At 46.0% G+C, this 25,379-nt stretch overlaps 1 protein-coding gene across 4 annotated transcripts in view; it reads right to left on the bottom strand.

Annotated features, from left to right (window-relative positions):
• NTRK3 (neurotrophic receptor tyrosine kinase 3) overlaps positions 1–25,379 on the bottom strand; it is a 210,731-nt gene that overhangs the window by 78,337 nt on the left and 107,015 nt on the right. For all 4 annotated transcript variants that reach the window (XR_008451836.1, XM_009561403.2, XM_009561405.2 and 1 more), the window contains exon 12: positions 16,582–16,770. Coding sequence is in view for 3 of the 4 variants with exons in the window: in XM_009561403.2 (XP_009559698.1) it covers positions 16,582–16,770 (189 nt within the window). In the remaining variant the exon portion in view is untranslated. The remainder of the gene's footprint in view (positions 1–16,581; positions 16,771–25,379) is intronic.

Genomic DNA, 25,379 nt, shown 5'->3' with positions numbered 1-25,379 from the left:
GTTCACAGCCATGAATTCAACCTCAGTGTCAAAACCAGCCCATGCAGAGAGGAGACTGAGCTGTGTGATACCAAAATTACCAGCAGAAAGCAGTGAGAGTGTGTGCACAACGTGCTGCATGTGGTACACGTGGGATGGCCAGTGGGGAAGCGTGTGAGAAAAAAAGCAGAGAGTGATGCTGCAGCACAGAGCACATGGCAGGGAGCAGAGGAGCACCGGAGAGGGGCTGTAGAGCGCACGAGCGCACACGTGTGGGGCTGAGAGCATAATGCTTCTGAACATTTACTCTCACTTTACATTACAGATTTAATGGCTTTTAAAAGGAGACTTTGTAAGCGATCAGGAATTGGAACAAAAGGAGCTGGGGGAATAATTATTCTAACCAGGGGAGCTAAAGAACATGGCAAAATCGCGTGCTGAGCAATCATGCTAATTAAAGGCACCCAGAAGAATCAGGATAGAGACACCAAATGGTTTTCACTCTGCTGCCCTAATCCACTAACTGCCTCGTCACTTTGACTCCCACCAGCTGTGGGAAGGACTGCTCTGGGTGAGGCCATTTGTAACAACACAGGATGAAGCTAAACAAGAAACATGGGGGTGATGGTCCCCTCCACTGTGGGCTGGAGCAATGCTTGGCCTGCCAGACTGAACAACAGTGGCTTTGCACCAGCAGCCTGCAGGGAACCAAATGCACCCACAGACTCCAGCTGAGCAGCAAGGATCTAAACACACTTATCAGAAAGCAGAACAGTTGCTGGCCACTACCAGCAAGAGGCTAAACACAACCCACAGACACAACCCTGGTCCTTTGGGGCCAGTCAGACCTGCTGTGACTACCTCTCTGCCATAAGCCGCTCAACACAGCGGTCTGTCCTGGACTGTATCTGGAGAGCGTGTTTCCAGTGCCACACAAGAGCTCTGGCAGCTCTCAACATGCTGCTTTGATGTCTCCATAGCTTTAGTCATCACTGAGTTGGTCCACGGGCTTTAAAGGGTAAGGAGCCCTACTCAGCCGGCATCATCCCGATCTTCTACTGCTTGAAATGCCAGCTGAAGTTCATGCCATGCTAGCATCAGAAAAGGAATAACTAACACTGAAAAAAGGGCAAATTTTCACCCAGAAAAAATGGAGACTAGAAAGATGCCCATGTTGCAGGGAAAGGAAATGAACACAATATTCCTCCAACCAACTAGAGGCTTTACAGACCCAAATAAAAACTCCCATGTACTTAGCTTAGTGTAAAATCCAAGACAGGCTCCTCAAGGAGCTGCTGAGACGCAACTTGTTGGGAGTGTCAGGGTAAGATCTTCCTCGGACATTGCTGGAGTCCAACAGGGAATTACATACAGGCAGATGGGTGCAGAAAACATGATTAACAGAAAAACACACAGTGGTGAAATCACACACTGAGTACAAGAAGACTCTCTCTGTCCTTTACAACCTCCCAAATAAGGTCCACCACCTCTGATAATGGCTCGGGTGAGAAGCAAGTACCTTTATCTCCAGCAGCGCAGATCTGGGTTTTGTTGCAGCTGGTGGCTGCATTGGCACAGAGTGAGGGCTGTAGGTAGGGGAGGTGGGGCAGCACAAAAGCAAATGCTAACAATTGCCATCAAGTAACAGCGTTCCTTCTGAAAACAATGGCTTGTTTGTTAATCAACAGGTCCATTAACACAGAACAAATGCCTCTGTAACGGATACCCAGAGGATCACAGGCTGAACTATTTGTGTGGGGCATCTTTTGATTGATTCACCCTAAAGATCACCAAGTAAATGAGAGAGGATGTAATATTTCTGCAGGAAACATTCCACAGCGGATACATTGATTGCAACACTCAGCCAGCTGCTGTGTGCCAGTCTCATCTTAAAGAGACTTCATATTTGATTCTCTAATTAAATACTACGAAACTAAGAATGAATCAGGGACATTGGCTCGACTGTGCCAGGTGCTTGGTCCATGGAGACCTGGTAGCCTGCCAAGGAGTGGCCAGTGCTTCCTCTCTTCCTGCCCTCAGTCCTGTTCCCTTAGCCCTTGCCCAGCCACACAGGTTGCCGTCACTCCTCTGCCTGGCCTCTTCCTGCCACCATTAAATCCTTGAACCAAGCCGAGGGAAGCTGCTTGGTATCACATCAGGTTTTCTATAACTAAAGCTGCAAAATCATGGCTTGTTTTTCTCCTGCCAATGACTCCAACTCCCACCACAACTCCAACTGTCACCACAACAGATCCATTTTAATCAAAATACCCGTGAACACTCAACAGAACAGGACAGGCAGAGTTGAGAATGAGGAATACCCTAAGAATAAAGGAAGAAAGTCTAGACCCATAAGGAAAATAGCAATTCAACCATCAGCTGAATGATTTGCCACAGCAGCAATCCCAGCTGGCAGAGACAGCCCACGAGCCAGAGCTAAACCCTTGCGGCAATCTTTAATTCGTAAAAGCAGGTTCTTTTCCCCACAGACCAAACACTGGGCTGACACCTCTTTTATGAGCTGCTGAAAAAACACGGTCTTCTGAACAAGCTCTGCAAAACCACAGTGACAGGTCCAGTTTATGAGCAAGTCCTGCCACAGCTCACCAAGCCACAGCCTTGGAGCTCTCGAAGCCGCCCTGAATGAGACCAGTGGGTGCAGGAATCCCAGGCTGCTTGCCACTACCTTCTGAAATGACATGCTTATTTTACATGCAAATGAGCCACAAAATGAAAACAGACCCTCCTTTTCTCCTCTGATGTGCTCATAAATAACAGAGGCTTAAGGCGGGTTAAGGGGCTTTGAGGCAGGTGGAACAGATGGGTACAAAAGACAGAACATCTAACTGGAGACAAAAGGAGAAAACTAAACACTCACCCAGGTCCCACAGGGAGACAGAGCTAACCTCCCCTCTGGACATAAGCTCCACAGAGAGGGCATTCAGCTTGTTGGAATGCTGACTTCTTGAGACAAACAAGGAGGTGCTAGCAGCTATTCCTGCTGTAGCTTCCACCCTTTCTCACCTTCAGTACAGGCAGGAAAAAAAAAAAACAACCAACCAAAAAAGAGCCTGCAGGTCCCATTCAGGCTGAACTACACGTGCCATCGCAGCCTCAGAGTCAGGCAAGCAGGTAAAAGCTGCAGGTATAAGCTTGGCCATGGGTGCTGGGCTCCTGCCCTGCTTCCTTTCTTTTCAAAGAAAATAAAATTGAGTTTGTATCGACTATTTAGAAAATGAGACAACATTATACAGGCCATGACCCTCCACAATTAAATCAGGTCATTGCATCATAACCAGCATGCAATATGTAGCCCTGATAGCGTATAGGATCAAGAAGAATGATTTTATGCAGCAAACATTAGAAGACAAAAGGAAAACAAGCCGTATCAGGACATCAAGTAAGACTGGAGTGCAAGATAAGTTTGGAGTGGCAGGGACAAGCAGTACTCCTGTCTCAGGGCTTCCCTCCCTGTGCCCCCATTCAAACTGGCCTGCCACTTCTCAGAGTTGGTCATTAAAAACATGGCAAGTTCGAGGAAATATCTTTGCCATTTTCTACACAGCTTCCTCGCTTTCCCATCCCCATAGCTCTCATTGTTTCCAAAAGAGTCAAGCTGCTATTCATATAGCAGTTTTACCAGCCATGACCCTCCTTGTGTCAGGAAAATGTCCTACAGCAACACGCTCAAGGTGCCCAGGAGTGCCGAGATCTGTTTAGATAGGAGACTTAACATCCTGCTTTTGCTGTAAGTCACCACTTCTGTGTCTATATATACATTGCACACAGAACACCAGAAAATAAAAACCAAATGCATGGTTCAGTTGTGCAGACTTTCACCATCGCGACCGATACTCTGCTTTCCTTCCATCTCTCTCCCCCAGCTCACATCTCTCAAATATCCAATCCGTGCCTTCTACCTCAGCGTACCCTTAACCAAGTGATTCCATGTCCCAGCTCTCTCATCCCCTCTGCTGAGCCCTCAATTTCCTCATCACCCAACTGCTGAGCCATCACCAGCAGAGACAAATCCATAAGGCTGCTTTGACTCACACACCCAGCTACAAGAGGGGAGGGAGGTTGCCAGCACTTCAGGTGCACACATCGGTAGGTATTTATGGTGATCTGGAGGCCACCACGTGTTTCTGGAAAGACGAAGGTGGGTTAGCATCAAATGGAGCAGTAGTGCTGCTCATCGCTACACCAAGACTGTGAGGATCTAGATGTGCAGCCTGGGCTCTGCACAAGCTGGGAGGTCAGTACTGCTATCCCAGGCAGCTCAAAACTCAGCACAATTCCCCCAAGTGCCTGCTTCACCCCATCAAGTGGAGGAATATGCACCCAATATATTCATCCTGCTACATGCAGGAAGGACACAAACCTTCCTAAAGCCTAAGATTTACATAGCAGTCTGTGGCAGTGGTTTCCCAACTACATAATGAGTACATTAACTTTAGCTGAGTTGATTCTCTAGAGATGAGACTCTGGAAAAGAATAATCGAAGCAAACTGTGATAGAGTTTTTGATTAAGCAGCTGATGATCAATAAAAGTTATCTGCAGGGCACAGGGTGTTAATGAGCTACCATTCTTGTAGCAAAGAAACACCTGAGCCCACAGTCCCTACTCAACACAGTCCACAGGGGTCAGCAAGACCTGGCCCTCCAAGACAGACAAGTCTAACATGAGCCGCAGAGTCCACAGGTCTCCCCTGCTCTCATTCCTATTAAAAGGGCAATGGTTAAAGAAGGAGAAGAAACAACCTTAAAGAGGAACATAGATAGAGAGAGAAGAATGAAAAAGGTTAACAGACTGATTCAAGGCTTGAGATGCTATGTTTGGGGGAGAAAAATTAAATTGAAAAGGCATTCATGACCTTCTCAGACAGCTCCATTAATTTAAAGAGTCCTCAGAGCTCTGCAGCAGGGAGTGGGAAGGACCAGCCAGCCAGGCTACCAGCTCTCTGTAAAGAGTGAAGCCGGCGGGGCTACCAGTTTTCTGCAAACAGCAATGCAAGGCACAGAACGACCCAAAGCACATCCTGCAATTACTATCTCGTTATCCCTTCCTCTGCAGTGATGTCACTGCAAAGAATTATTAGGTGTTAAATCTTAATAATTATTAATATCTTAAATTCATCCCCAAAGATTCTAAGGCATTAAAGAGTGGACTTTATAGATTATTTCTCATAATAATGTAGCCACCTGTTTAACAGGCTGCACAAGGGTTTCAGAGAGCAAGTGGAAAGCAGAGCTTCAAATTAAAGCTACAGAGAAGAGACAAGACAAGACACATCAGCACGACATAGAATATCATTACCTCTGCCCAAATTTATCAATTTCACTGTAACTAATCATTTTACTCTTCCAGAAATGTCCAGAGAACTGTTAGTGACCACTGGGAGCTGCTAGGATCTTTGTATTACATTTCCTCCCAAAGTTCCCTCCTCTGACAGCTCATCCCAGCCTGCCTACAAAAGGGATTTATTTTCCCTTAGCTCACTTAGCTTTCCCATCCTCAGAGGTTCTAGGGAAAGCTGAGAAAAAATCAGCAGACAGGATACTCTTTCTAGAGTGTCCCAAAGGGAACGGAAGGGATGAACAGCACATTAGGATTTCTCCCTCAATTTCTCAAATTCTCACGGAACCGGGGTTTGCAATTGCCCTCTGTAGAGACCACGTCAAGACAGATCATTAATACTACTTGACACTGAGGATCTCTTGTATTAAAAAAGCATCGCAATTACTTAGTTCAAATCTCTATATTACTCATAAGATCCATATCTATCAGGGATATAGTATTTACACTGCTATGGGGAAATGCAATAAATAAGGCAATAAGCGCTTCCTTCCTCCAGGTCAAGATTAAAGTCTGCATCTTAGAGAGTGGTGCTTTCCTTGGGCAACCAAGGCTTGTATCCCAGGCTCCCCACTCAGTTCCTTTAGCCAGGAACTGCAGCCAAGGTAAAAAATAACCGCTCTTCCTTCGAGCCCAGAATTCGGTCTCCAACCAACTCCAGCTCCAAACAAGCAGGCCAGGAGTCAATGTCTAGGTGGAATGAGGTCAGCAGAGAGCCTAGGAGGTCAACAAGGAAAGGTCTCTTCAAAATTAGTTTAGAGAGCAAAGTGGAAACATGTTAGACTGTAGCATGGCCCCCATGAATGTGGAAAGGGAAAATTTGACCTAACCTATCTGGAAACAAGCAAGAAAAGCCGAGAATTGCGTTTTTGTGGGATTGTAATATACAGCTGACAGTTCCAAGAACTTATTTGTCCGTCTAAAATCCTGACGCCAAAAGATGGGCTGTGAAAGGACTTCAGGTGGCAACTCATAAACACGCAACACAGTCCAGTGGGTTGAACACAGGCCACACTGCTAGCAGTCAACAACCTGATATGACCTTGAGCAAATTGATGTCTTTCAAGCTGCCTCTCCTCATCCATAAAATGGAGATAAAGAGGCTTGGCAGACCCTTTATGGGCTGGAAGGAGAAATGCCTCTTTTCACGAAACAGTGGAGGTGCAGCACACCAGGTTACTTCTCCCTGTTAAGAAGAGGATAAAATATACCCCATCCCTCAAATACTCAGCTACCTGCTGTGATCTGAAAGTTCCCCTGACATGTGGGCTCTGCTGAGATCTGGCAAAAGAACAGGTCAGTCCCATCCTGTCTCTGGAATTTGCCCAGGAGTTATTTTTAACACAGCTCTCTATGTGAACATTGGTGATAGGATGCGTACAACTTCATGCTGATCTCTGACTCTGAGCTAGCCTCTCCCTGGCTACACCAGTTGCCAGGACCATCAAAAGAACAGGTGGCATGATCTCCCTCTTCCTGAACACAGTGTCTCACAGAGCAGACTTAGAGCATCTTATCTCTTTCCACATGTTGGAAGGAGGCTTTGGGCAATGGAGCTTCTCCTGCTCTCCAGGAATAACTAACTTGTCCTAGAGCACAAGACACATCAAACAGGCTCCTAAGCTGGGCTTAAAATGACCCTTCAAAACCATGGACCCTTTTGCCAAGCTCTGTCTTTTGTTTGTTTGTTTTGGATTGTAAGCCATGGGATAGAGCAGAAGCTGTGGCCCATCTGAGAGTAGAAGACTGGGCTGCAATTTTCTGGTCTTGATCTCAGGTATGGCTTGAAGCACAAGGTCCTTTGCTTTAGTAAATACCTGATGGCCATCATCTCCCCTTGCTCAATCCTCCACATCAATTGTAGTGCAGAGATGTAAAATGACTGAGACTTTTAATACAAAGGGCCTGTCATTTATTTATTAGCTGGCGACAGGCCCTGCAGTCCAGGATGGATGCATTATAAATCAACTGCATTTCTAACCATTAAAAATTCATCCAATTCATAATGTAGGATGCCCATAATTTCCTTATTAGTGTTGAGTGTGAAGGATTTTTCTTTCTCCTCCCTCGGTTTTACTTTGCTTCTTTGCTTTCCCAAAGATCTTGCTCATCTGAGGATTAGCTCAGCTTAATCCTGCAAGAGGGAGGTGGAGGGGTGGGAAGGGCTGGGGGAAGGGAGACAAGGACTGAAGTAATTTTGTTCCCGTGTTTTCTTCTAATTGCAAATTTGCCATGTATACTTCGGAGACTTAGCTGCCTTCTCTCCTACCCACAATTACAGGAGTCAGAGAGACTGCTCGTCCAGAATTTAAGAGATGCTTGTAAGGGAAAAAAATTAAGTAGATCCCTTTTTGCTCGCAAAGGGGAAAAAAAAGGAGGTATGGTGGTGGGACAGGGAAGGATGTTGTAAAATCTGTTGAAATGTCTTACCAAGATAAGAACAGGCGTCCAAGCATTATGAAACAGTACATTTCAAGTAGATCAGACATATATCTATCTACGAGATCATATATATATAAATAGGTACATATAGTAACCTTCAGACACAGCACTCAAATTCATTGAGGAAAAATAGGTTAGCAGGGCTGCAAGAAAGGTGTGACATTTTTTCAGACACATGACTGTGTCAGAGAATGGCAGATACTGCTGCAACATCAGCAACAAACAGGAACTTCAAACTAACATCAGGAAAAGCTGAGTCTACACAAAACTGTAAGTCATCACTAGTTCAAGTACTGCGTCCTGTATTGACTACACTTAGCTGCAGAAGGCAAGACAGCCTGATTGGTGATGTACATACAGAAATTTTCATGCTTTTCCTGAGCCTCTGTTTGTTCCTGTCCCTTAAACAAATCTATCCAGCCTAGGGGCAGGGGGACGGAGCCCAAAAACCAGATTCAAGCAGGATTCAGCATTAGGAAACTAGCAGTCTGTTTAGGAATAAGCATGCAGGAATCTAAAAATGGATTATACAATAAACTCTGCCTTAATGGGAGACAAGCCTGGACACTGAGAGCAACGTTACGTGCTGTGAATTCAATGTACTTTCCACCTTGAGACACTTGCATTCAAATCTCACACCAGTTACACACAGACATGGGTTTGCCATGTTCTCAGCCCAGTCTGTTCACTTCAGTAAATTACATTGAGTTCAACAAGGCTAGTGCTTTCTGCTCAACTGCAGTGCAAGACAGCTGCTTCAGGAGCACACCAGCAGAACTGGTGCTTCCCTTAGCAGCAGCATCTTCCTCCATCCCATCAACTACACTGGCAGTGAACCCACTCTGTCCTCACTCAGGACCAGCAAAAGCCAAAAGGATGCTGAGGCAGACTGGAAATGTTCAGCAACCAAGAATGACAATGTCTGTGTTTTTATTACATTACACAGGAAGCAACCAAGCTCTGTCCTACAGAGAACAGCATTGCTCCACCTGGACTCCTGGGAAGGAAAAACCATCACTGCCTCTGCACACAACCTCCCCAGAGCTAGCCACCACTCCAGGCCAGGAAACAAAAGCCCCCTTTGACATGAGAATCTCTTTAGGCAGAATATCTTTTTACAAGGGTCATCAGGCACTGGAACGGCTGCCCAGGGAGGTGGTGGAGTCCCCATCCCTGGAAGTATTTAAAAGACAGGTAGACGAGCTGCTCAGGAACATGGTTTAGTGGCAGATGGGAATGGCTGGACTCGATTATCCAAGAGGTCTTTTCCAACCCTGGCGATTCTATGATTCTATGATTTTGGGCGGTCTTGCCCAAAAGCAGCACTCAAGGTAGGTTTTTAATTGTTTTAAACTCTATAGATGCACAGCTTCTCTGCTAGATTCTGGGCTGTACTTCTTGTCCCATAGGGTCACACTAATAATAATGTTCCTGCTGTGTGTGCAGTCGTGCAAAACTGCTCCAGCTCTTAAACAATAGTGGCTATTTTTAATTAGGAAACGTAATTTAACTGGACAATGAACAAAAAATAATAGCCTGTGATCTTCTAACCAGAGAGACAACTCCCATCTGACCACAATAAGTCTGCACACGCTTCTAAGAGCTTGATTTAAATCTGAGAAACAGCCCAGTTAGACTAAAAAGTCACAATACATTATCCTTGCAAACTCTGGGAGCTCCTGGTGCCTTCAGGGGTACCCACAGCCAGGTCCCACATCCCCCTTGTGCCAGGAACACAGAGGTACCCTAGCATACAGATATTTTCCCAACAGCCAAGTATCATAAGCCACAGTGAACTCAGTGAAAAGCAAGACAAATGTTTAAAGGGTGGCCAAAAGAAATTCATATAACTCTACCCACACACACACCAGCTATTTATAAAGCAACTCAGAGCAAAATTCACACAATCAATGAGCCATTAGGAAAACACTCCTGATCTCCATTGTTGCCCCTGACACCAGGGCTGCCTAGGTTTGCAGTGGCCTCAGGTCATGTACTATGTTGATACCTCTTGTCTTGCAGGAAAAAGCCTCAGGCATGAGGTGCATCGGCTAATCGGCTGGATGCAAGATGAAGTAACAAGAGTGAATATATACACCCTCCATGAGATGCTGCATGCCTTGGGCAGCCTGGTCCAACCCAGGGATGCTGCAGGAAGGAGGCTGCCAGGCAGCGAGAGCAGCCTGCAGTGCTAGAGTAAATCCAAATTCAGGAAGAAACCAACCCAGGGCCTCCCCACATCTAGCATGTTCAGCGCTTGACAGTTCATACACCACGGTCTCTCCTTCTGAAATCACCCAAGCAAGCCAAACCTGCTTGCTGGCCCCACAGACACTGGGATTAAACAGTCCAGAGGAGTCTCTTCCAGGCCGCGGGAGCAGGCAGGGTCCTGCATGAGAAAATTCTTCCCTGTCTGCTCTTTGATGACTGTATCCAGGAGTATTTCCATCACCAGCGCAGCCTCTCTGGAGGCAGGTCAACATTGGCAGCCCAAAGCCACGTTCTATTCTCCAAACTGGATCTCTAACCACCAGGAACATCCCTGACCTACACGTTGTTACCTTCCACAGCTACGCTGCCAGCATCGCTTTCCCACTCCAGGGCCGAAGCCTGCTCAGCCTGCTTTGATCTCAGGTGTCGCCACAAATATCTTCAATAAACACACATTAAAGTAACAGAGATAGGACTGAAACCTCAAGCAGCTGCAGCAAGTGACCAGATTGTATGCACACCAAGTTGCATGCACATCACATCTGGAGCACGGCAGGGCTGCACTCCTGGCTGAAGCAGCTCCTTCTAAAGCAGGTAGGGACAGGTAGATCCACATGTCCCACCTGACATTGTTGCTTTTCCCTCATTTCCATAGCACCATCATGGCAGGAAGGTTTGAGCATGGGATGGCAACTCAAAGTACAGGTGCAATAGGTGGGATGGGCGCTCTGCCTCTGCAAACGCAGGCTGGACTTCTCGATTCTGGAAAATATGGATATTTCTTCCACTTGCTCTTTCTGAGCTGAATGAAATAACACAGAGCATAAAACAGCCGCAGGTAAGAAAAATCATCTGAGAGGGCTGGTAAGAACTGAGCAGGTTAAATCAAGTCCCATTGGCCATTGGATCTCTCCTGTAAGTCAGATATTCCAGCTTGGGCAAGAGGATGAAAAGGCAAGGCTACGCACAAGGGAAATTCAGTTCTGCTCCGACGGGGGAAAAGAAGTAGTAGTTTAGGTTGCTCACATTTTTTATTCAGATACCTGCAACATCTGCTCCGGAAGCAGCCAGCCAGAGCCTGGGGGGTTTCTTCAACATCCAAATCATTTGCAGGATGTTCACATTGGCATTTGGAGCTCAGAGTAGTTTCCATGAGAGGCAGTCATACACCAGAAAGAAGGGAAATTTGAAGGCAGAAGGTCACTGCATGAACCTATAATGCCTTCTACCTGCTAGCAGCTTAACATTGAGGTCAGGGCTTTTCCACAGACCCAAGTGAGAAAGCCAGGCTTTGCTAGAACAAATAAGGTAACACAGAACAGAGTAGCAAAACACACATAAATAAGTATATAGCTACTCACAGGTCCTCATTAAATCTTCTAAAAGTATCCCATATGGGTTGACTGAGAAGGACAAGACTTTAAGGCAGTGAGGAGTTCCAGTGCAGGAGAATATTGACCCATAAATGCCTACTTCAGAGAAGTAATGGGCACTGGGTCCTGCTGGAGAAGAGCCTGGGGCTTTAGCATTAGAGGAGCGAAGAGGAAAAGAGAAGTTTAGAGAAACTGAAGAAACAGCAGAGACCTGTGGGAGGGACTGAGACCAATACAGCTTGGCCCAAGGCTGGGCACTGGCCACCAGAGTGCTGCTGTCATTTCACACTTGGCTCCACATTTATATTGCATGAAAATAATAGTTGAGAAATCCTCTTAGCCCTGAGGTGAGGCGGGGGGAGAAGGAAAAGTTTCTCTTTTCCACTACCAGCAGGTTCAGTTATGTTGTTTAGCCAAATGAAACTGCAAGCATTTACAGATCTATTTTTATGCTGTTGTTGTTTTGGCAAAAATGGGAACATGAACTGACCAAAAATAGAAATGCTGCATACTTTTTAGCTTTCTATGCTCAGGATGGAAAGTGTGCTCCTATTATACTGAAAAACAAAATGAGTTTACAGTGGCAAAGGTAAATATTCTTCCCATTTTTGTTCTCAAGACCCATCAGAAGCAGAGGTAAGGCAATCTACTTGTCTTAAAAATATTATTTTTGAAATGACCACAATGTTCCTTTTAAACTGCACTGCAATACAAGATAAAGACAGGGTACTGAGTGAAAGAGTGCTGATGGTGCTTTTATTGTGTGATTTGCCTTGTTTTTTTTCGAAGTACTTCTTTTTAGACGATTACCATGTATTTACAGTTAGTGTAATTATATCTAATTACTTAATTAGCATGAATACGTGTAATTACTAACTTCGAATATGTAATTATGTCAGGGCAGCCTATAATAAATGAGGTTGAAAAAAACCCTCATTAGGACTCTATGGAAGGACGGCTGCTCCACCCTTGTGGAGAATGCATCCCAGTCCTCAGACTGCGCCAGTCCTGGAAAACACAGCCAGCTCTGGTCGTGTCTGGCAACCACCTCCACCAAAATCAAACTACTTGCACCAAAAGTCTAGCTTCACAGCGCTGGCAGGAATTGAGCATTCACTGCCGGGAGACAGACAAGGAACTGCAAAGGATCTGCCTGCCAGATTCAGTTTCTCCATCGAGGTTTGAATTTTTTTCTGATTTGTGTAATTTTTGAGAAGACCTTTTTGATCAGACAAGAAACATGAGGTAACAGAGCATCTGCAAAACTGTGCTGTGTCATTTGAGTAAAGCTTCAGAGATCAGATTCAAGAACTAATCTTCATCTAATGCGCTGTGCTGATAATAAATTACTAATATTAAAGCAAAACAATCTTCCAAAATGTTTCTTCTGAAACATCACCAGTCTCTCCCCACAAAAACCTCCAGCTACTCATAATTACCCATTCTGCAAATCTGAATCCTGAATATCAGGAGATGGAGCTAAGGTTAAAAATTGCTGTCACTGCCAGGGAGCATATGTATGAAAATGAAGTCCTACCAACAGTCTTACGAACTTATTTCAAGCTGATGCTCCTTTTTTTTCCACTGGTCAGGAGCTATCTGTTGTCATGAGCTGACTTTTCCTACTCAGAAGAACTGAGAGCCATTTTCTGGACACAAATGAGGGTAGACTGGATGATGTTTTGCATTGCCAAAACCCCTGACTATAGGTTGTAGGACCACATAGCTTCAGTCTATCTCCTCATCACGTATTCTGTCCACAGTGCTTGTTCCACAGCAAGTCCTGTTCTTCTCCTCTCATCTCTTGATTTCCAAATATAGAGAGGTGAAAACTCTTCACAAACTGTTGCTCCTCCTGCTGACATCTATCAAGCAGACACAGCACTTGATTTCTCTTCCATCTGTGCAAAAGATGAGGAGAAAACACCTACTTTATCTTCTTCTGAAATCGATCGGTGGTTGGACTGTCCCCCATTGCCAATTCTTTGCTTAACCCTCCAGATAGGGTTCAGAATGGTTGAAACAAGGACTGGTTGCAAAGCCTAGTGCTGCCCAGCATGCCATGCAGTTACAGCATTAAGAACGGGGGAGCACCTTCTCAAAGACTCAATGCTTCATCACAAGAGAGCAGAGTGCTGCAGTTTCTCCCATGGTTCTTTGAGAAGCCCTCAGCCAAAAAGGAAAAGAGAATCCCGAGCCAAGTTTGTTCCTCCTCTAAATCAGGCAGTAGCAGAATGGGATAAGAGACAAACCTCAAGAAGTCATAGGTGAAAGCTGACTCCTGCACCCTTCATCACATTGACAGGAGGACAGCACATTCCCAGGGAGGAACACATCTCTATCTCCTTGAGGACACATTAACACGAAGAGCCTATAGGACAGCATTGCACAGCGGGAGTGAGAGGGGCTGCAGCTCTGCGGGCAGTGAACTGTTCTCCATATTTCAGCTGCAATTCCATTATGCAGAGCTAAGTGGCTGGGAATAAACATCCGTCATCCCTGCATGATAAGCGATGTTTGCTAGTATAGAGGGTGACAGAAATCTATATCACATCAATGTACTATTAATACTGCATTAAGCATATAGAGTTTGCTCTCCTCATTGCAGCGCAGTAATGGGTATCGGCATGTCCTCAACCCAGACAATATCCAAGAGCACAGAGATGCTTGTAGGAGGAAGGAAGAAAAGTTTCATGATGGAGAGAGAAATTGCTTGCTGAAGATGTTGCTCTAGCAACACCTCAGAGCAAAGGAGAGATGCTGGGTGCCACCGAGCACCTCCACTCACAGCAGGACAGCAGCTCTGTGGGAGGTGAGTAGTAGGAGAGAGATGACAGCTTGCATCGCTACAGGCTCAGCTGGGCACTGAGGTACTCCCCAACCCAGAGGAGCCCTCCTCCCTACAAGCGATAGCAAATGAAGAAGTGTTTGTGTCCAAGCTCTTCACAGGGGGAAAGAAAAACCCTCCAGCTGGAAAACCACAGGGAAAATAGGAGCGACAAATATTCTCCAACTCAGGTTTAAGTTGAGCAGAGCACATCACAACAAACAAAGCAGCCCTTATAGTTAAAGCTCCCCAAAGCATGCTTAATTTAAAAGGTGAATTATGAAATTTTCCAGCCTTAAACAAAGCCACCAGCAAACTCAGAAGTTTTGTCCAAGTCAAGTCTTGGGGACTAAAATACAAAACACACACCAAATTTCACACTGCTTAAGGTCTCAAAGCCTGGGTTTTGCCCTGTGAATGATAAGCAAATGTAAAACATACAAGAGCTTTTAGCCTGCCAGAATCCAGCTGTGGTTCACCTCTTGTCAGCACCCAAAGGGAGAATCTGTCAGGGAGGCTCGTTCTTAGTCCCACTGCCTCACAGCCCCAGGAAACCTGGAGCTCAGAGCTGGTGCTTTACCATGGATTTCCAGGTGTGAACACTTGTCACTACTGCTGCATTTTCCCCAACAGCACCTTCCATAGGAGAAGCAGCTCCAGGTGCCACCCCCAAGCATCCCTGAGAGCTCTTCAAATCCTGATGAAACACTGAGGCCAAATCCTACTGCAAGTGACTTCCCTTACAATCCACCCAGCTCTGACAAGCCCCACAGGCAAACGCTCAGAGCAAAACTTAATCCTTTGAGGTTTAAGCTCTGCTACTGCACAGCTGCAACAGCACCCACATCTTGAACTGGTCGGCGCATAGACTGAAGAAAGAGATCCAAGAGAGCACAGGAGAGGAGGGAAAAAAATAAAGCGGGGGAGCCCCACCCTCCCAAGTCATCACAGTTTGTAAATCATTTTGAGATGAGGTGCTATAAGAAATGTAAAATATATAATTAACAACACAGAAAAAACACGCTACATTCAGCTTCTTCGCTCCTGCCTAATCACCACCCTCCTCCTCCCCTGTCTACAAACAGACCAAATTTAGCACATTAAAATGAAAATCAAAAGGGAAAGCCAGGCACATTCATTGCATACACTCCATTGCTCCGGCAAGTGAAGCACAGCAATAACTGCTCAGGAGGGTGCATGGCAGCAGCTGCCCAAGGGACCCCTCTACGGAAACAGTGGCTGCAGCTCCCCTTCCCCTGATGGGAAGAGCAGTGGCCAGGGAGCAGCACGCTCCTGCCAAGTGCTTAATGCTGAATGAGTTTCCGCAAGCTGGGAGAAAGGCCTCCTCCCTGTTACCAAGGGCTGAGTTATGTCTCCTGCGCTTATGAGTCAGCAGCAGCCAAGGGGAGAGCAGAGGCAACTTCAATGCAGCGCTCCCTGCTTCTGGCTGGGCCACAGAGACAGCACCAGTTGGGGTTCCCCCCAGTTTTTTGCAAGCTTTTTATTTTTCCAGTTCTGCCTGAAACCAAGAGACACCAAAGGATGAGCAATAGCAGAAGAAGAACATTATCCAAACCTCTTGCATTGCTCGCTTGCATCTCAGAGCTGATAAAAGTCCTGGAAGAACCCAACTACTGGCTGCGAGACACATGTTAGGGAGAGATGCATCTCACCACTTGCATGGGAAGCAGTGAGGGACTCCCAGAAAAGCATCTTTTTACCCAGAGCTTTTCTTTCACACTCAGAATTTAGGAGTGCAAACCAGAGAGGAACATTTGATCACACTTGCTGTTCTAACAAGTCCAGTTTACAACATAAATTTACATTGGAAAGCTGCAAGGGCTTTACAAAAGCCCATGAAAGTAAGACAACCAGCATCTAAGCCTCCTATTCCTCATCTCCACCATCTGCCCCATCTATGGCCACGTGTCCTAGGCGTCTCCCAGGCCCATCAGGGAGCCAAGGAGGCAGCTCCATAGCTGGGAAACTGCTGGAGGAGGAAGGGGAGGCAGGTCCTCTCCCCAGCCAGGCAGGGGCCACTTCCATCCTGGCACTTCCACGTGGCTCATGGCTGGCACCTCTCAGATGGAGCTGGTGAGGCAAAGCCTGGCTTCAAATGGCACTTTCAGGCAAGGGGGGAAGGTGACTGGTGGGTGGCGGAGGAAAGGTGAAGGAAGGTGAAGGTGAGGGTGGAAAGTCTTCTCTGGAAGCACCTACATGTATGTTGTGATTTCTGAGACCTGAGATTCACTTTGGTTTCTGGACCATACCAAGAACCACTCTCCTCAAAAACTTTCTCTTCTTCCTCACCCTCTTAATCTCTTTCTCCACTCCCTCCTTTCCCCATCCCCTCAAACCCATTCCCCTGGTCCTTGCAGGGATCGGGCACTCACACGTGTCTGGCTTGTGGCAGTTGTGACCTTGTCGGAAGTACTGTGGGTTCTCGATGACAGGAATGCGGGTCATGCCGATTACCACCGTGTCCGGTCCAGCATCCAGAGACGAAGGCGTTGTGATGCCATGGTTGATGTGGTGGAGGGGACTGGCTGAATCCTCCTCTCCGCTGATCACTGCGACAGGACCTGCAAACACCACACACATCTGTCAGGCACAACAGGGTAAAGTGGACCTGCGAGACCTGCTGACCATGTGGGCATGGATCACTGTGGGTTGGCAGCCCATGGACACAATGCTTGTCCCAACACTCCTGGCAGTTATCCCATTCCCAGGGCTCGTTTCTCCAGGCCGCTCACAGGGCAGGAGTGACACCTTAAGTTTTCTTTCCTGGTTTTGAGATACAAGGCTAACGATCCTGCAGGGGCTGAAGTAGCTACAGGTGACACCACAGCAGAGACGAGTCCTGCACAGAGTCCTTTTCTAGTGTTGTCACAAGATAGATCAGTCACTGTGGTGCCTGCATAGCCTCATATCATGAGCTTGGCAGAGTACATAACCGAGCTCAGACTGCAGAAACATTACACCCAAAGATCTGTTTCACCCCAAACCCATGTTCACACCATTTCTTTTACCCACTGTGTTGCCTGTCTTGATTCCCCTCCTCCTGTTTCACCCAGGTACACACACAGAACTCTTTGGTCAGGCTGATACCTGCAGGGAACCACAATGTACTGGAGCAGATTCTGCTCAGCTCATGCTGCCTACCACCACAATGACAAATGGCAACGACTCTTCTGACCCCGAAGATATGGCAGCACCATTAGACAGGCAAGGAAATGGGGCAAAGTAGTCAGACCTCCAAGACGGGAACAATGGAAGTCTCCTATTCCTCTACAGCCTCTCTGTTTTACATGAATTGCTCTCAGCAGAGTGAAAGCACAGAGGCAGTTTCCCACAGAAAAACCCTCTGCCGCAGTGGCACTCCTTGGAGGTCACAAGTATCTGAGGATTGCAGACAGGAGAGACCCCAGCAAGATATGGAGAAGACAGTCCCACAACCTTTAGACTGGGCTGCAACAAACCCAGAAGGTGCCCCCACGCTTGTCTCCTCTGATCTGCCAACCTCTCAAATACTTAACTCCTGATTCCCTGTCTGCTGTTGGTTCACAGGACCTATTATCAACCCCCACCAGGCCGAGGGACATGGCAGAGAGCTCAAAGTGGTCCCTCCACACAGATCCCCATGCAAAGTCCTGAAGTTGCTTTTCTGTGAGCACAGAGCCCTCAGAATGGTCCATGTGCCTTCCCCTTGTCCCTCAGCACCCACTTATGCATCCTTGTCCATCTCTATGAAGCAAGTTCCCCAAACACAAAAGCAAAATTCGGCTCCTGCTGCAAGAAGCTTCTGTTGGGACCATGCACACTGTATTTCTTCAACCACAAAAAGCAAAACAGGCAATTTTCATTTGAACGACTTTTGTTCTTTAGCATTTTCAAGTCTTTGTACGCAAAGCAGGAGGATGGGGTTTTCGATGGTGTGCACGGTCATTTGGCTATACTCTGCGTCACTGGCCAGGGCATTTGTGGTGGGAAGGGGCAACCTCTTTCAAGGGGCAGTTTGCAAAAAGAAGTCAAAGATACGATTGGTGTAAATAATTTGAGGAGAGACCATAAAGATCTCTCTTGCAGCAGAGCAGCTGGGAAGGCTGAGGGTTTATTGCTGTCCCTAAGCAGCCAAGTTGTGGCTTCAAAGGAAGGTACCTAATCACACGGTGGGATGTGAAAGGCCTCCCTAGTGAGCGACATGAAGGAAGTCTTCAACGTCCTCTGCCGTGAGATCAGAAATCACATTTTTGTGACAAGGAGTAAAGAGGACATCTCCTACAGCATCAGTGCTGGAGGGAGATGGTTGTTTTTACAACTACCATGGGAGATATGCCAAGCCGGCACAGACCCTGCTGGGGACGCAGTTCTTGAAGGCTCACAAAGTCCTGCCAGCGCATAACCCTTGCTGCCACTGACTGCACAGCATCTTCTCAGTTTTAAGGAACACGGATCACAGCGGCGTTCCACTGGCACAAGCAGGTTAGAAGGACATGGTTACATCTAAAAGAATAGAGCAAGATGAAGGAGCTCAGGTACTTGCTAAGCACAGCCAGCATCTATTACTTGACATTCTGATGGCAATTTCCTTGCCCGTAAAAAGAACCAGAGTCTGATCTTCTTTACACTGGTAAGGGTTTGGGTTTTTTTCTGCAGCTCACTTCTTAGCAGGACTTTCATGTGCTATCCCTAGTTTCAGCCCCCAAACCTGTTCAAGACCTATGGGGTAAGAAGTAAACATTTCAGCTGACCCACAGTTGCACTTCCAGTCCCCAGCGAACACTGGGTAATGTGAACTCAGCTGTTTAGTCATCCAGCTCAAGTCGACGCTGCCAATCTTAGATCTTTACAAGATCAACTAACCTTCAAAAGCCTCAGAGCCGAACTTTGATTATCCATGACCATCTCAGCCCTTCCTGTTTCTACAAAAGCAGGAAACCACAAGAACTGCCAAGACAGTTACAGCCAGGGCACCACTGGGATAGTACACCTCATATATAGTATATTCTACCCTTGCAATAATCCAGGGACAGTTTACTGCTTCTGACTATTTCCAGGTCTTGGAAAAAATCACATCCTCAAGACACCTAAGGAACACACTGATGGACACAATGCTTTCAAGCTTTCTGAAACATTTCTGATGACAGTAGGCACTGAGCTGGCATGGACTACAACATATCACCTGGCCAATTCATCCCAATGTACTCAACAGGATACAACTGGATTAAAGATGTAATTAACAGCTGAGGACTTCTTCAGGTTTCCCCTATTAACTTGGGTGACGGCAAGGGGTTGAAATCTGGACATTAATTCCTACCACACAGTCACTGGCTCTTTATCACTTTCATTCTTTCATCAATATCCTTACTAGTTTCTTCTAACTCAAGATATTCTATGATTCCCATTTCTTCTGGATGGTGAGTGCTGAGATCCTTCGTCCAGATCTACATGGACACTCTCTTGCACCTCTGAGACTTGGATGAGTGCTGAACTTGCTGTACAAGCTTGAGACAAACTTTAAATAAACATCATTTATATCAAGCAGTCACCAATCACTTTTATGGGTTTGACTATTGCTCCGACACTCAAAATATGTACTGCCATTATTAACTCCTGGGAATAAAACAGCTACCTAGACTTCAACTTTTTTAATCTATCTTGGCAATAACACACATTTTTTGATGTTAAATAGGTAAAAAGGTTGAGGTTCTGATGTATAATGCTGATGAATGGCTTTATTTGGAATAATTCTCACTGGTTTCAGCACTGCACTTTTCAGGTAAGGTTGAAGAAAAAAATGGAGTAAAAAAAAAATATTTAAGTTTACCTTCTACTTGACAAGAGGAATGGGCAGACACACAGAGGAATGGAGCCAGTTTGGTACTATAAAAATGCAGAATAATAGTCAAGCGTAGCCTGGAGTAACTCCTGATATACCATCCTATGATCTTAAATCACAATATAAAATATTTCAGATCTCCCCTGAAATTTAAAACCTGTAACAGCATTGCAGCTGATTTTTCTGCAAGTAACTCAAGTCTGTGCTACGGACAAACATACTGTGGCTATTAACTATAAAAAGATTTTATTCATTAACACTGTAAGAAGCCTTCATACACTCTGGGCATTGAGCATGTCATGTCTATACTTTGAAAGTTTTTCAGTGGCTCTCTTCCACTCAAGCACAGGGCTCACCAGCCAGCAGGATCCACACTGCCTGCAAGACAGAGTTTAACTGTTCTCCATGCTAATCCTATGCAGTTTTCCTGTCAGGGAAACAATGTCAGCAGCAGTGACAGAGCCACAGAACCGTGGGAAAAGGCTGGGGAAATATTAAGGATGTCCCGGGGCTACCTCTGAGTCAAGAGGTGGTCACAGCCCCTGCTCCAGCCCAGCAGCCCCCAACCAGCCCCTTTGCAACGCTCTAACGGGAGAGTCAACCATGACAACCAGAAAATTAGGGTCAGAATAAATCTGATGTTATGCAAAGAGCAGCAAGGCAGCCTAAAATCACTGCATTTGAAAATATCATGGGGAGCCACACTGCTCTCCCTTCCCTTCCACAACCCCTCCAAAGCTAACTCCTCCTTCCCAAGAAAGACACCTTATTCAAACATCACCATTCCTGGCCTCATCTCTGCCCTCTTTTCTCCCCCAGCCTCCTTGTTAGGCTATGCTCAATCCAACCCAGCAATGCTCCCGCTCTTCTTTGCCTCCATCCTGATATTATCACTTCTGCCTATACTGAACAAATACATTTCCAGGTTGCTCCAAAAGCTCTGATTTTCAGACATCTCCTATCATTCTCTATTCAACACTCTTCCCTGTGGTTAAACTGGAGTTTGGCTTGGTGTTTTCCTTCATCCTCTTGTTTATCTGGAAGCTCTATGAACTAGGATATACCTGTTAGTCCATGCCTGTGAATCACCCAGTTCATTCACAGTGTTATATGGACAATTTGTTGCTTAAGAAAAATAAAACAAATAATAATAAATAGCTTCGGGAGCCCCTGTTCGCATGATCATATCATAATGGTAAATTATTTATTGAGGCTTAGAGCTATACTTTTGATAAAACACAGGCTCAGAAATATAGGGTGCTCTACAAATAACCACAGATTAGAGAAGATAATGGTCACTCCATACACATCCATAACATAATGAATGCTTGAAGTAAACAGGTGAAGAACAACAAAAACTCCAGCTTGCTATCACAGTAACCTCCTCAAAGCAACATAAATGATCAAAGGTGTAGCAAACATAACCTCCAAGGGAAAAGTGAAAAAATTACGCTTTGTGTTGAGAGAAGAAGACTGAAGGGACATGTGATAACAGCCTTCAAATATGTAAAAGGTTGCAGCAAAGAGAAATATAATAGCTGTTCTCCATGTCCACTGGGGATAAAACAAAAAATAATAGGTTTAAATTGCACTGAGGGAGATTAGGGTTTGAGTGTTTTCCCTAACGCCCGGTAGTACAGATGGTTGAGCACTGGAACAGATAACCCAGGGACACTGCGGGGGCTCAGCTACTGCTGGGCTGGGAAGGGAAAGGTTAAAGAAACTTCTTTCAAGGACAGTTTAGCTACAGGGCCCAAGTCTGCTCTGAGCCCTCCCCAGCTGCAGCACTTTTTAGCTGCAACTAAACAGCCCTCAGAAAGGGGTATTCTTTCCTTTTTGATGCTTGCAAAGGAACGCCAAGCAGGGACATCACCAGTGCTGCAGACCAGGTTTGGGCAGCCCCTGAGGCACCACAGGTGCAGCACTGAACCAGGATGGAGCTGTCATCTCTCCACGTTTCAGAGGGGACAACTCTATCCACATCCCAGGCCATGTACTCAGGACAGAAATCAAATTTGCTGAAGCAGAGCATGATGAGGTGAGTGCTCAGGGCTGCAGGACAATCCCCCTCTCACCACTCTGGCCTCTGGGATATGTCACTCAGAACATCATTTTTCAACCAAAAATGATCACTGCAAGAGCTAATTGTGCCATCCACATTTGCCTGTGTAATATAAAGAAGCCATATAATTAACCTACTTAATTAGGGACCGTATGTGACCCATAACTAGAAAAGAAAATGCTCTCCTAGTAAAGTGGGTCACCATGCTTTGCATAGCAAGCACTGTAGCAGACCTCATTAAACTTCAATATATGTTACATACAAAATCCCTCCTCCTCTGACTTCAAACCTCTATTGGCACTTCCATATTTCCCCAATCTTAATCTTAAATGTTGTTCTTCAAAGGTCTGTATCACTAACTAGCAAGTAGATAATTCCAAGGCAGGATCTCTCAGCCTAGCTTTACAACTCAGAGCTATACATACGCACATACATGTTTATTTTCAATGCAGATAGAAAAATAATCCCAAACTTCAGCTTATCAGGAAAACAAATTAAAAAAAAATGTTTAAAAACATTCCAACCTTTTGCTGGGGCTGAAATCAAACCATCCCCCAGGGCTGATCTCTGCAGCATCAAGGAAGGGAACTGAAACTCATAAAACAATAAGCAAAAGCACAACAAATAATTAAAAATGTAGCCATGCTTAGAGTGAGATTGCATTTACTGTCTCATAAAGAGAGCCCTGTCCTGTCAGGCAAACAAAAGGAAATCAATTTCTTAATTTTTATTGGCAGATGTGGGCATGAGGCCAAGCCAGCGCTTGGTGCCTGCATAGGACCTGCTTGGTGCCAGACTGCCGAGGCCTCCAGCCCATCCCCTGCCCTCCTGCAGTGGGAAGCAGTCACTCCTCATCTCTGGGGTCACCAATCCCAACTGCAGGGCGGTCTATCACAAAGCACCTCTCCTCAAGCCACAGCAGACCCCTCACTTGTACAAAACACTGGGCTTTAACCAGAGACCTCCCTAATTCCATTTCTGTGCTTTATCATCACCACTGTAACAAGGTCCAAGCAGCTTTTCCCACTCTCCTACAGGTCAGTTCTATCACCCTACCCCAAATTCATCCCGGGATATCCTCAAATCCTCGCACGACTCCTGCAATACAACACGTGAGCTGGAGGGCATTGCTGCAGAGGCTGTCCCGTATAGCACAACTCTGGCTTGAACCAGAGCACAACCGGCTGCAGAGCCTGCAAAGGTGCCAACCCCTCCTCTGCCATGGCCTATGGCATGCAGACTATTCCATTGGTTTTTTAGGGAAACAGCACATATGAGAAGCCATATTCTTGAGCTTTGCAGATGGATGAAGACTCCAAAACCATACATTTTAACTCCTGAAGAAGCCTACTTCAAGTACTTGGCTTCCAGCTCCTCAAGATCAAAGGCAGAAAAAAAAATGGACAAGCAGCAATCAATCAAGACCATCTCAAGGACCTGAAAATCCCACTGCACTTCAGGATGAAACGGAATGAGGGGCAGGCCCAGGTGCCCTGAACCCACTACCGCTTAGGTTGGATACATGGTCCTTCCACAACCCTGCAGCCACCTTCCACCTTCTTATAAATTGCAGATACATTAGTGTATAAAAAAGGGCTGTCAGATCTATTGTCAGTAGGTGATCCCTAAATCACATTTCAGGATCTTTCCTGATGTAACAGTTTGCCAAAATGCTGCTGTTTACAAAAGCCCATTTCCTTCTTTACATAGTGGCATTTCTTTTTCCTCTAATTTTTTCAGGTGTTCACAGGGGAAAAAGACAGCTCTTGCTGCAAAGGAAGACACAGCAGCCCTGCATATTCCACCCCTTACACCCAGGCAGTCCCAGCATGGAACAAACATCACTCCAGACCCATTAGGGCATAGAGGATGCCCAAACCTCTCCCAATCCTCTCATGTGCTTTCCCCTCTGCCTTTCTCAGGTTTATTTATTGAGTTTAGATATGAATCCCATAAGCACTCACACTCACAAATGGAAGCATTCAGATCAAATCATATAAAATATAAAGTCAATGCATATGACAGCACAAATGCATAAATCCTTATGCTTACAGTAATAATGACGAGACAATCTGATAATTAAAAAGAGAGGGATCTGACAAGCCAGGGTCATGTGTGACAGCAAAGCCAGTCTGCACTCACAGGAAGGCAAAGTAGGGATTTTTACATCTAGGTTTAAAGCTCCCAGCCCAGTGGTACCAAGCCTCTTCAGCTCAGAAAGCATATAACCAGGAAAGGGACAGCAAACAGGGCACGGGGGTCAGCAGGAGAATATTTCAGATCCTGCAACGCAAGGATCTGCTGCATCAAAGTATTGGCAAATCAACATCAAAACAAGGTCCCCACTGACTTACCTCCCCAACACAAGGCTTCCATTTCCACCCACTTTTATGGGATCAGCTACGTTTGAAGCTAAAACCTCATTTTCCTCCCCCAGGTCTCCATCATCCCACTGCAAACAGCCCCCAGTTCTAGAGCCAGGCACCATCCTGCCTGCTCAAAATCCTCTGCTTATTACCATTTACCTTTTTCCCCACCGTTCTTCCTCCTGACTAGAGATTTACCTCTTGTTTTTTTCCAAACAAAGTCACCAAGCTGTCACCTCAGGGGCACCTTGAACTCAAGATCAGCGCAGGGTTTACAAGGCAAGGTCTGGGCAGGGGCTAGGTAAAGGCCTTAGCAGTGCCTATTAATCTCTTGGCTCACTCATCCCTATCACAGACACACCGTAAAAATGATAAAAGTATTTCATTCAAACAGCACTACACAGGCAGTAGGGAAGAGCATGGGGCCAATTGATTTCCAGTACGCCTGCTCTTTACCTCCAGGTATAAATACAACAGCAAAATCAATCGGAATAACATCATATCAGATTTCTAATCTCTTCTGTTCGCAAAACGCACTTTATATACTGCGGCGTTTCCTACAGCTTGTCTACAGGAGATCCCAGCACCTTCACAGCTCCTAACCTGCCAGCATGCAGCTGCTTCATCGCTCTCAGCCCCTCCAGTGGAAAGCTTCAAGATCTGCAGGTGCAAACCATGGCTCTTCCCCTGCTCTGTACAGGAGATGTGGAGTTATCTCCCAAAGGAACGCTCCTCATTCATGTACGAGCAGTGCTAACTCACACTTGCTGAGCCCTGGGTCATGTTAGCACTTGCTAAAAGGGAGATGCTTGCTCACTCACACCCCTTCCCAAGGGGACGTTGGTTTGCTCAGGGCTGATGGGCATCCAGCCGTGCTCAGATCTGCTGCCAAGCACACCGACATGGGCAAGGCAGCAGCAGTAC

The sequence above is a fragment of the Cuculus canorus genome, chromosome 12 (assembly GCF_017976375.1).
Source record: "Cuculus canorus isolate bCucCan1 chromosome 12, bCucCan1.pri, whole genome shotgun sequence".
NCBI classification, from domain to species: domain Eukaryota; kingdom Metazoa; phylum Chordata; class Aves; order Cuculiformes; family Cuculidae; genus Cuculus; species Cuculus canorus.
This window is presented reverse-complemented; position numbering and strand designations above follow the sequence as displayed.